The 12203-nt window shown below is 36.1% G+C and overlaps 1 protein-coding gene across 1 annotated transcript in view; it reads left to right on the top strand.

Moving 5' to 3' along the window:
* The first annotated feature begins 1768 nt into the window (after positions 1-1768).
* ZPLD1 (zona pellucida like domain containing 1) overlaps positions 1769-12203 on the top strand; it is a 28676-nt gene continuing 18241 nt past the window's right edge. The window contains exons 1-2 of the mRNA XM_042810635.1: positions 1769-1878; positions 11699-11812. Of these exons, the coding sequence (XP_042666569.1) occupies positions 11707-11812 (106 nt within the window). The 5' untranslated portion in view covers positions 1769-1878; positions 11699-11706. The remainder of the gene's footprint in view (positions 1879-11698; positions 11813-12203) is intronic.

A 12203-nucleotide genomic window follows, 5' to 3' on the forward strand; every position in this document is an offset into this window, starting at 1 on the left:
AGTGCTTTCAGTTAGATTGGATATAAGGAAGATAAGGGTGGTGAGGCTCTGGACCAGATTGCCCAGAAGTTATACTTTCTGCCACTGGAAGTGGAAAGAAATTGCCTACAATGTCTTAACATGATTTGATGTTTTTTAATAAACTCATCTAAAGGCCATAAGGCAGGGGATAACTTTTGATTTTATAGGTGTCTTTAACTGAGATTCCTGCTTTGGAAACCTACTCAAGAGTAAGACCATGCTTTAACACTCTTGTTTGTGAAATTGATATTATACTGAGATATTTCAATGTGTTCTCGTGACTTGAGGCATCAAACCTGCCTAAACACTTAATATGAAGTAAAGGTCTTGCCATTGCTTCATTTCCCTTTGTTTATCTTTTTATTAGTCTAAGGCAACCCTAGTTCTTGTTGTATTGTGCTATTTATATTGAAGGATCGGATTTAGTTTCTTGAACCCAGTCAAACCATTAATGTTATAGGATATGTGTCTGAAAATAGGACTAGCAACTTACAAGTATAAAAAGCCTTTTGATGTCTGATGACTTCAGAGTATGTTTTAAATGATTCTTTCTGGAGCAAAACTGCTAGAAGCAGCAAAAGCTCTCTATGCCTGCATGGGGAAGCAGCACTGGGCTCTCCTTCCTGGATCTGGAACAGCCAGGGATGATCCACCATTCCCATGGGTACAGAATACATGGCTTATATGTGAGGGAGCTTATTGTTGAAACCTGCTTTGCTGCTTTCCTTTTTCATTCACCTGATAGAGCAAGCTTTTGAGGTGGGGAGGTCAGCGTATTGGGCAGGTTACTACTCATCCAGACTGGCCAGGATCACTGTGGATGTACTTAGCAGCACTGATGTCTATGAGCAGCTAGTGTAAGTGAAGACATGGCAAAGGCCAGGCTTCACTGTTCATGCTACACCCCAAAAAATCCAAGCACCTCAAAACTTTCTCTGGGATGCCAAAGCCTATTGACTACAGTTTTACCTGCCCCAAGGCATAATGAAAGTTTACAGGCATAGATGGCTATCACAAAAAACTAAAGGGAGAAAGTGAAAAGAGGCAGGAGAGAGAAAAAATCTAATGCAACAAAAGGGAGTGAAACATCTCCCTCTGCCCCCTCTAAGGCCTGAGGATCAGGAAGTAGATGTTATGAAGCAGGTTTAGTTTCTAGCAGCTTCATCTTGCCTTTGTATGCAGTTGGCTTTGTGTGCATTGATGTCCTGTTGGTAATTATCATTCTGTTGTCACCTGTATTCACAGTGACACCCCCATATCACATTTTCATCACAGCGTGAAATGTCGCTCTTTTTGCTTTTGTTTTGTGGGTACTATGAATTTAGCCCAGAACTGAAAAAATAGACACTTCTCACAACACACAACAGGCCATTGATAACCATGCAGCTTAGTTACTGATCCTATCTCAGTGCTTCCATCTGTCTCCTTCCTCCCACCCCTCTTTTTAAGCAGACAAGCTTTTCCCTCAACAAGCTGATGACAGAATAATTTCTTCACATTGATTGTTTGCCCCACTTGGACCTCTGGAGATCTTCGTACAAGTGGAGAGAAGTAGATCAAAAGGCTGCAAGAAAAAAGAGGCAGAGGATTGAAAAAAGGCACCATAAAGATCCTGCTCAGATTTCAGCATGGTGATGAACAGACTTGTAAGGCATTCTGAGACCTGTCAAATTTTCCCATCTAAAATCCAGACCTATTTTTAAAAGAATTTTCATAATGAGTGTCTCTTTTCCCCCACCAGCAGGCTCAGAATGCTTTCTGAAAAGTTCTGCAGGACAGAGAAGTTGAACACTTGATCACATGCAGGAGCACAGGATAGATGGAGTACAGCTGACTCAACAGCTTCTGGGGATTTGGGTAAGTGCCCACTATGTCAGCCAACTAGAACTTACTAAAATATTGCAAAATTTCACATTATTTGTTATTTTAAAAAGTTATCATTTTAACACTTGTTTGACAAGTTTGAACTCACTGAAAACTCTCAGAGGGAGTTGGCTGGGGAAGAACTATGTAGGGAATGGATAATGAAAATAGAGAGGGAAATTATCATCAAACTGGGAAAATCTCAACTTTGATTTTAACTAAAGGTACCCAGATCAACCCACATCATTAATATGAGGGGAGGAAGGTTATACACCTTTGAGGTTACCAATGTGTGTCAAACCCATTTGCTTTGCTTCCAGGAGGAAAACAATAAATTTCTTGAGGGAGACAATGTTATCCAACTTGTGGTGTCAGTCTGCCTATTCCCACAATCGTTGCATTGATGGAAGAGAATTTTGATAAGCGAGACTTCTTATCTGTCTCCCTCTGCAGTATAATGACATGGGTTTGCTGATTGGAAATGACATTGTCTGCAGTAACAAAGCTGGCTGGGTATGATAATTGCACCCACCTTTCATTATTTTCTTTTAAAAATATTAATAATGACAATATACTCATGAGTGAAGATAGTGGGGATTTGAAATCAAGTCTTTAGTTAAGTTGATGAACTGATACAGTCCAAATTGACATAGTTATTCTAATTGCTGTGTGCACTGTGAAAGGAAATTTTAGCACCATCCTAGAGCAGCAGCAAAAGAAACTGTTCAACCTACTTGTGTTCTTTTGATCAAAGAATGTTTTTGATCAGTGCGTGATGTTTTGCTTTCTTTTAGCTTGGTCTTGAGCAATATCCCTCAGGCTTGTTTTAGAGGCTGGCTTAAAAATTACTTCAAACCGTGTAATAAGTCCAAAATGGCTATAAAAGGGACTCGAAACATGGTAAAAGAAATATTCATAAGCAAATCTTTTTTTTTATTTCATAGTAAAATAAAATAGCTTCTCTGTTTCTGTTTAAATGTAATCCTTGGAACAGTGTGAGTGCTCTCTGATTTCACGCATTTATGAAGCCTGTGGGTTTTTATGCTGGTTTAGACCAAGATATTAGCAGTGTTATTTACTCCATATTTGTTTAACTTTTAAGGATTAGATCAGATTGTACAATTCTACAGTGGCATTCTATAACTTTACTGCTTAATTTCTATTCCTGAAAGTCAGGAAATTGAAGTCAATCTGATAGCATAAACTGTTGGTGCTTTTTGTCAGTGAAGTCTTGTTTTAATGGTAACTTTTCAAACTGCAAACAGATGGCTGCACTATAATCTACTTGCCAGTGACATCAAGCATTATTTACTGAAGATTTATATTTATATTGCTCTCTTCAAAAGCGTAAAAAGAGTAATTAAGGAGAATGATACTCGTTTGGATCTTTATCTGCCCATGTGACTGCAAGGCTCTAGGGGCATGCAATAGGATAAGAAGTGTCTCATCGCTGTATTGGTGTTTTTGAATCCAGACCATAGTTAGAGGCAACTGAAGGCCATTACCATGTGACGACTCTTTAGTGGCCTATATCAAATGATTTGATAGTCTCTGTAAATTTGCTAGCTGATGGAATCCTCATAATGATCAGTGATGTGAAAAAGAAATCAGTAGGTTGAATGTGCTTGTGCTGAATATCTTTAAACCTAGAAACAACCTATTCATTCCAGGCTTTAGGGACGGTCCCTGTCTGCCCATACAGAGGACTACATAACCATTGCTTGTGTTTGTCTAAGATGATCCTGGACTTGCTTTAGTCTCTTACTGTTTTTCAAATTGCGATATCTCTACTAAAAGTGAAAGATGAACGCAATGTGGAACAGGTGCAAGAGAGCAAAATCAAACCATTTTTCTATGTGGTCAGTGTAGCTAGCCAATGACTCAAAATTCTGTTGTCACTGCGTTCGTTGCAGGTACTTCTGCATGTTGTAGTCAGTCCATAGGTATGTGCTATTGGTTATGTGATTAAAAATTGTTTTGTAATCAGTTTCAACAGTTAATTATAGATTTTTTCTTCTCTTTATTATAATATTCTGCGACAAAAGTGAGAAATACAAAATGATTTTCACTTTATGATGCAAGTCAGATATGCAGTGACTATAATAGGAAATCTGTTTTCAATTGGTTTAAATTCTTGGCTTTTTGTGTTGAACCCGCCAAATTTGCACGAAGAATCTAAGTTCTAACTAGAGATTAATGAAATACACAGCAGAACATCAAATTGTAAGTTTTAATAATGAAAAGGAGTTCTTGCTTTGTCAAGGATTTCCAGATTTGGAATAAAATGATCTTTTCAGATCACTACAATAGTCTCCAAATTCTATTCTGAATTTACTTTTTTTCCTCAGTCTGACACATTTTTCTGGTTATGTAGTAGACAATGTGAAATCAGAGAAGAATTTTTCCAAAACTCTTTAATTCTAGTCCAAAGCTTTGACAATAGATCACTTCCTTCAGTCCTGTGTGCCTCTAAAATCTGAGCTCAGTACCAGCATTGCACAATTCATAGCCCATGGAAAAGCATAGTAATTCCTGCAGGTTGGAAGGGCAGCACAGAAATCTGTTTTTCCTTGTGTGACTTGAGAGATGCAGTTGATTTTGGTGTTTTGTTTGTTGGTTGGTTGGTTTGTTTTATTTGTATTTTTTTATCTGAAGCTTTAAATTGACTTACGTTCTTACATTTTATTGAGGCATCTGTGAATCAAACATTTGAAACAGAAATTTGAATAATTTTGTTGACTTATCTATCTGGTACATAATGTTTCAATGCTTTCTTTGTATGGTATAATGACTATAGCTATAACACTAATGTTCTCAAAAGCCTTAGGATGTCAATATAAACGTGTGGGAGGGTTTTAGCAATGTTTTCTGTGAAATGCAGCAAGTTCTAAATTGCTTATTCAGATCATTTCTGTGGGAGGAAAAAACCCAAATATTCTGACAATACTTAAATAAAATTGAACTGATCACTAAGTACAACTACAGTAAAAACAATATAGAATGGCATGAAGGAAAGGTAGCCCTTTTGAGGAATATTAGTATTTCACTCATGGATATAGGAAACAACTAGAATAACTGTTGTACTGTTGTTTAGCACAGAATAACAGGTAAACTGCTTGCATGATTTTAACTATCTTAAGTGGAGAGTTTAAATATATATAAACTGTCAGGATCTATGACTCGTTTCAACATAGCTTTTCAAAGTGCTTTAATGACTGTTTCACTTCTAGTCTGTTATCTCCCTGGAAGGTATTGTGCTATTTTGTATAAATCCCTTGGAAATATTTCATATAGTTGTACTGTTCGTTTGATCACTATTTCTCTTTTTACTTTGTAAATAAGCAGTCAATTTCTTTTCAGAACAGAATAATAATAAAAAAATCTCAGTGCATTCAAGGGTTTGTCGTAACAGCAAGTAGACTTGCATGCTGAAATACAGCATTTAAAAGATTATTATTATGGTGAATGTTTTGTATTGTTAAAATACAGATTTTGTTATTAATATATAGCACTGTAGTTACATTTTCCCTAGCCTTTAGAATGGCAAAGTAATAGTAATAAAAATGTCTCAACTAGGGTTTTGCCTACCTAAGGCTACGGGATGAAGCTGTGGATGTACCAAGGCTATTGTGGATCTCTCAGTATGCATTACACTGATTTTATAGGTTGAAAGGCATTGCATGGCTTTAATATTATCTATCCAACATACATGTTTAATTCTCATTAATAGTAATACGATTAACAAAAGATAACCTGAGCTGTGTCTTTAGGAACCAGATCTAGATTTTCAGCCTCTTGGTGTTCAGCAGGGCTTAGAATGGTTATTTCACTTCAGTTCAGAAGAAAGCTCTGTATTACTTCTACATTAATATTTAATGGTCTTGAATTTCCATTACCTATGTAGCATGCTGGTCCAAATTTGATAGCTTTCTGAAATGACCATCTTCCAGATTAAATTCTAGTAATTTTGGCATGAATTACTTTTGTGGAAAATTAACATCTATCTCTTTTTTAAAAAAGCCAAAAACATTATTATTAGTTTAAGTGAAAGAAGTTGTTGTTGAGGGACTAGGAAAAAAAAAAAACAACAACCAGAAAGTTTAGAATAAAACCAAAAATTTGATTTATTTTTCTTTATTAAGAAAAAAAAGCCCTTCCCAAGTTTGTTCCCAGTCTCACTTTCTTTGGATACCTTACGCAACTGATTGATTCACCAAATATCTTGGCATTTGGGATTTTGTCTATGATTTGTTCTTCATCAATTACAGTTCCTGTTGGCTTTAGTTGGCGCTCTGAGCTTTGACCCAATATTAATTACAAAGCTCATATAGTATAGAGACATTCCAGGATTTCTGTTTTATATCTCAAGAATAGAGTCTAAACGTATGACTAGAAAATGTGCATGAATCATTTCTGGGGCCAAATAATTGATACTGAAAGCAAATCTATGCCTAAGTACACCTGTACATTTCATGCATCGTACTTCCTTCATCGTCCACCACTGCTGTTTGTATTCTGTATAGTTAGTAGAGAGATTAGTTTGCCTACTTAAAACAAATTTTTGCTCCCATTCGGTTGAGAAAAGAAAAATCAGATGCATTTTTTACATTCACAAGATGAAGTGATTTCTAGCATTCTTAGTTTTATTATTTCCTTGTATGTGTCGTCATTATTATGCTTGTATTCCTGTGCTGCGTACCTTCAAATGCTATAATTTTGGGAACATCCAATCTGTTTTGCAGGTTTATAACTGTCATGAGCTTTGTTTTGATTAGAAAATACTAATCAGTGTGTGTGTGTGTGTGTGTATGTGTTATGTATGTGTGTGTATCTCTGTACGTGTATTTTCACCTTTGCAGCTTTTGCATGATGTCAGAAATAGCATGGTATTGCGATCTGAAATCTGAAGCATTCATAAGAAAAGAAACTCTGTTTTTCAAAGTCTTGACACTAAAGATTGTTCACAAGCGGATGGAAATATTAAAGATGAAACCTGTTCCTAAAAAGTTACTTGCATCTCAGGCGCCCGTTTTTTTTCTTATCCTTTAGGAGTTTTATTATCCTTCAGGAAGAAAACAAACAAAAACAAATAAAAAACCAAAAACCAGGAATTACACCATTTGGTGTCCTTGTTTTCAAAACAGATACTGTAAAGTTCCAAGTCCTGTTTTATCTGCATCAGAAGAGCCAAAGATGCAAAGAAGGTGATGACAGAGGTTGCATGGTCTGGATAATCTGTTACAGTGGGATGTAGGAACTGAATGAGAAAGTTCAGCTGAAGGGCTGGGTGCAGAGAATTATTCTTCTGGATTTGTTTGTCACATTACTTTTAAGTGCTAATAGTCTGATATATGTCTGGAAGCTCTGATGGAGGTACAGCTAACACACAACTCCAGCACAGATGCAGAACTAAGGTAAACAGTGAGACAGACATGAACCAAAAGGAGCTATTTTGTCATGAAATTATTATAAGTAGTAATATTTATTAAACAACATCATGATTACTTCAAAACATCTTTAAGTAAAAGCAATCATTTTTCTATTCTATTACTTGCAGAGACCTAATGTATGTTGCTAGAGAGCGTTTAGTCTGTTAATAGATCTATATGAAAACACTTGTAAATAGAACATTTATTCTGCTAGTTTCATTATGCACAAGTCAAGATACATACATATCACTGTATTATTTTGTAGCATTGCTACTCCATAAATGGAAAATGAAGAACAAGCATCAGATTATAATAAAATATAGGATGAATATTTGAAATAAAAATTAAGCTCAAAAGTCAAAATTAGCTCACAAGTGAATTTAAATATAAAATGAAGGACTGAACCAGTAGTGAATGCTGCTCAAAATGGAAAATCATTGAAGATCATTTAAAAATGAAAAGATGAGAGAACAAACAAATTGAGTGTCAGGTAATAAAAGGAGGAATTTAGGTTAGTCACTGCTGTTCCACAGTATTTCTAAGCTGAATACAGAATGGCTTTCATTTAAATTGCAAACATCTTTGCTTTGAAATTTTGTGTGGGTTTTCTGACATGGCAACATTTGTGAAATCAGGGGCAAGGGCTTTGCAGAATAATAACAATTAAATCGAGGGATGCTTGTTGCAACTGTTCCTCTTTGTGTTCTTCAATGACATGCAGCACAGAACAGTAAGATCTGCAGATATGACTTGGTGCTGGATATATAAACAAATCCAGTTGCAAAGAAATTCATACCCTGTCTACTTCAGCATTTTAACAGTTTGGTAGATTGGAACCCAAGTATATTGAGCTGTTTTTCCACTGAGTTGGTTGTTTTAGAAATCTAAATGATGCACAGTCTCTGATTAATTAACCATGTTTGATAGGTCCTCAAATCTCTGTCTCTTTGTCTGTACTCATCCTTCAAATCTATTCTACAATGGATGCTTGAAATAGTTGCCGTGTGAACTTTTTGGGTATATGTGGAAGTCCTGTACACAGAGCTTTCCTCCATCTCCAAATCAACGGAAAGAACTGTCCACTTGATCAATAGAATATACGAAACCTTGTTTGGAAGATATCCTTCGGTATAGGAGCAGAAACTAAGTTAAATTATTTGCATGACTTTGAAAGTATTTTTTTTTCTCTTGATTTGGGCATTTCAGTGAGTCCAAACACTACACTGAGTGTCATAAACAAACGTAGTAAATCATGTAAACATCAAAAGATTTTCAAAAATGTTCAGCAGAGAAAATGGAGAATGAAAGTTGAAGAAAACAAAAGAGTGCTTTAGTTACATTGGTGAAACCTGGAGTGAAGGAAGGCATTTTTTTGTGCAGTTTGTGTCTATGGAATCGTGAAAATGTCTTTTAACAGACAAATATATTTGTTTCTGAACTAAAAAGCACTTTTTTTTTTTTTTTTTAAAAAAAAAAGCACGAGGTGCTGTAATGGCCAAAAAAACTCCAATTCCATGTTAAAGAGCAAGGGGGGGGGCCCAACCAAAAGCATACCTTTACTATCTTCTTATGTACGTGTTGATTTCTAGGTTATAAATCACTTACTCCTGAGGCTTGAATTTTACCTTCCTTTTTTTCTATGTGGATATTTCGTCATAACTATGTGGATATTTCATTTTATAGGCGTATACAGACAAGTGCCATTTTGATGAAATAATTGGATGTCTCTATGGTTGGTGGTTGGAACTTGATGATTGGGTCCTTTCTAACCCAAGCCATTCAATTATTCTATGATGCAAATCTTTTGGTTGGATGACTTCTACATTTGGTTGGCTGAGGTTTTAGCACTTTTTAGTGAGAAGTAGCTGGAAACATTTTAAAGGCAAGTTGGGAAGGAGTGGTTGCCTTGATCCTTACAATGGTAAATGGATACATGAAGTTGGCCTCTCAGGGTATTTTATAGCCCTGCAATTCTCTTGCAAGAAATAATAAAATAATGCACATTCTTAACTTATTTAACTGAGATCAGCAGGAGTGCTGACCCACTGGTGCTGCAGGTCTGCATGCTAATCCATATGCAGGTCAGTCAGTAGTTGGAGAGCAAGAAGAACATTATTGGTTGTGTTAAAATTTGACTCGCTCTGAATGCACTAGAGAACTAATGCTATAAATACTTAATGTCTTAATTCAGTTTTGGTCTTTAGCAATCATCTCTCCTCCCTCTGAAGCACAGCAACAGAAATTAAGTTAAATAACATTTTAGAAATTATCTGAAGGTCTGCTTTTTATCTAAAATAATAGTTACAGCTTTGTCAGTGTGATTTCTCATTAAATTCTTTTCAAACATTTTTTTTTTTTTTTTTTGGTAGCAAAAAAATATTGTAGCAGATAGAAAATTGAAGTCAAACTCAGATCTTTGTAAAATGCCCTTGATTTATCAGAAACTAGCTCAATTATAGAAAGAGACATTTTATCCAAATCACAGCTGTACAAACAGAGGTAAGGCTACAATATACTGGAGAAACATCAGTTTTCCACAGTAAAAAATGTTCACAAAATAAAGGTTAAATTTTCCTTGTTCCAAAAACAAAAACAAAACAACAACAAAAAAAACAAAACAACAACAACAACAAAAAAAAAAAAACAAAAAAAAAACCAAAACAAAAACAAAAAAAAACAACCAACATCAAAACCTGAAACACCCTAATTCTCACCGAGAGTAACGGATAAGGTAAGGAGATCATGAAACTGTAGAGGTTTCATAGCAACCCAGTTAAGAATTTTGTTTTCTTTGTTCTCACTTTTTCTTTTTTTTTTTTTTTTTGGTCAGCATTAGCTGCAAGTGCTGTCAACCTCCACAGGAGTCTGCTTGAAAAAAAGATTAAAGGATCAAAGAATTGTTTTATTTAGAATTTTGTATCCACTTGAGACTAAAAGAAGGTTGCACTGTTGCTATAGGTGACACTTGGATCAGGAAGATGAGCAGAAGACACGCGGCACAGCTGCTTTTGGATAGGATGGCAAAAGTTGAATCTGACTTATTAAGAATAGAATAGCTTCAGTAGGCTGGGACCGACAAAGATAAAGTCCAAATATCCATATGCCTGCCTAGCAGAAACTTGGTGCTGCCAATTCTGTTTTAATCCCAGGTACTTCCAGGCTCAGTTGAGTAGGAGTGAATGACTGGACTCCTCTGGTGGCACTGGGACATTCCTTTGGCTTCTTCATGTAGTGCATGGCTCGTGCTTTATTCTAGTTGGCTTGTTTGCTGCCAGGGAGCATCTGAGAATGCTCTGTGAGGGTCTCTGTTTCTCAACACAAGACTTTAAACCCCACACTCCTACATAGTCATGAATGATTCAAATAAAAAAGTGGGAGTTTGTCCCAAACATTCTCCCCATGTGCTGTTGCTAGCTTCTTCCAAGGCTGCATGGAAGTGTGCTGTGTTTGTGAATGTTCCTTCTCTTCTCAGAAAAATGTGATGATCAGCATCTCTTGCTGTCATGTTAGAGGTAGCAAACCACCTAAATCTCTCAGAATTGCCCAATTCCTTTGTGGGAAAACTAGTATTGCTTCAGATTAGCAGAGATTTTTCTGTTCATAAAATAAATAAAAGAAAAAGTAAAGCAATTCATGGACAAAATCCCTGGTGTTCTGAGATATTCCTAATGAATATGCGAATCAGATATTTATTGATTGTGCTAAGTATTGTAAGTATGACACTTTGGAGAATTCCTCCTAGAAAGAATAATTATTCAAGACATGAAAAATTTATGTGTTCTGACCTTCTAGACTGGTTGCCAGGTATGATTCAAGTAGATGTAATTTCTATGCCAACTCCTTACCTGAGCTCAATTCAATTGCATGCATGCTTCAAAGAACAAATTTTTGGCAATTAGATATGGACTGATTTTATTCCAGGACCTTGAGCCTGAGAATTGCTCAAAAAGACATTTATCTGTACAGTTTTCAAGGACGTGGCTGAAATAAAACATTGTTCTGCTTAATTCATCTTTCTCAATGGATTTTTACACTGAAATATATTAAAAAAAAAAAAAAAAAAAAAAACAAAAAAAACAAGAAAACCAAACTGCCAATGTTCAATTGCATAAGCACTCTCCTAATCTATCAATAAATTTTAGGGGACTTTTTCCCCTTTTCTTTCTTTTATACCATCCATGAGCACTTCTTTGCTGCACATTGTGATTAAAAGCTTGGAAACAGAAATGGGCCCAGCTGCCCGTGGCCTCTTTCTCATATGGTTGTGAGCTTTATCCACGATTCCTTTGCTGGAGGCCATCACCTCCCGAGTGGTAAAATGTCTGCAATAAGCATCTTCAACGCAACGAGCAGATGTGTGTAATAACCACCTAATGTTTTGCTAGGTTTTGCAATGGAACAGGTATGGTTACTGCTCCTGCTGACGATTAAAGTGCTTTCGGTGACTGCTCAGTTCAACGGCTACAACTGTGATGCTAACCTCCATAGCAGGTTTCCTGGTAAGTGTTTAATAGACTTTTTTTCTAAATGGCTTCTTTACTGTCTTGGTTCAAAGCAGCGCTTATTTTTAAATACAGAGCTTTAAATCTGCCTGGGACCTCGGGGTAGGGCTTCACATTAAGTGAATATTAACTACCTGAGTGACGATGAAACTCCTGTAATGTTACACTTTACACTCTTCTTAATTGCACGCTGGGTCAAATCCAGCCTAGTATTAATGAATACAACTACCTTCACATCAGTGGGGTTTGACCTGCTTTTGCCAGAGCTCTGTCCTGTTCAAGAAATTCACCAGAAGTCATGTTGTTTGAAATGCTCTTTACAGGTTTAAGAGTCTGAAACTCCTAACTGGGTTTTCTTTCAAGTTTTGTCCAAGTGAGGTAATTATGT

The sequence above is a fragment of the Centrocercus urophasianus genome, unplaced genomic scaffold (genome assembly GCF_019232065.1).
Source record: "Centrocercus urophasianus isolate 14NV4802_14NV808 unplaced genomic scaffold, USGS_Curo_1.0 seq_12, whole genome shotgun sequence".
In the NCBI taxonomy this organism is placed as follows: Eukaryota; Metazoa; Chordata; class Aves; order Galliformes; family Phasianidae; genus Centrocercus; species Centrocercus urophasianus.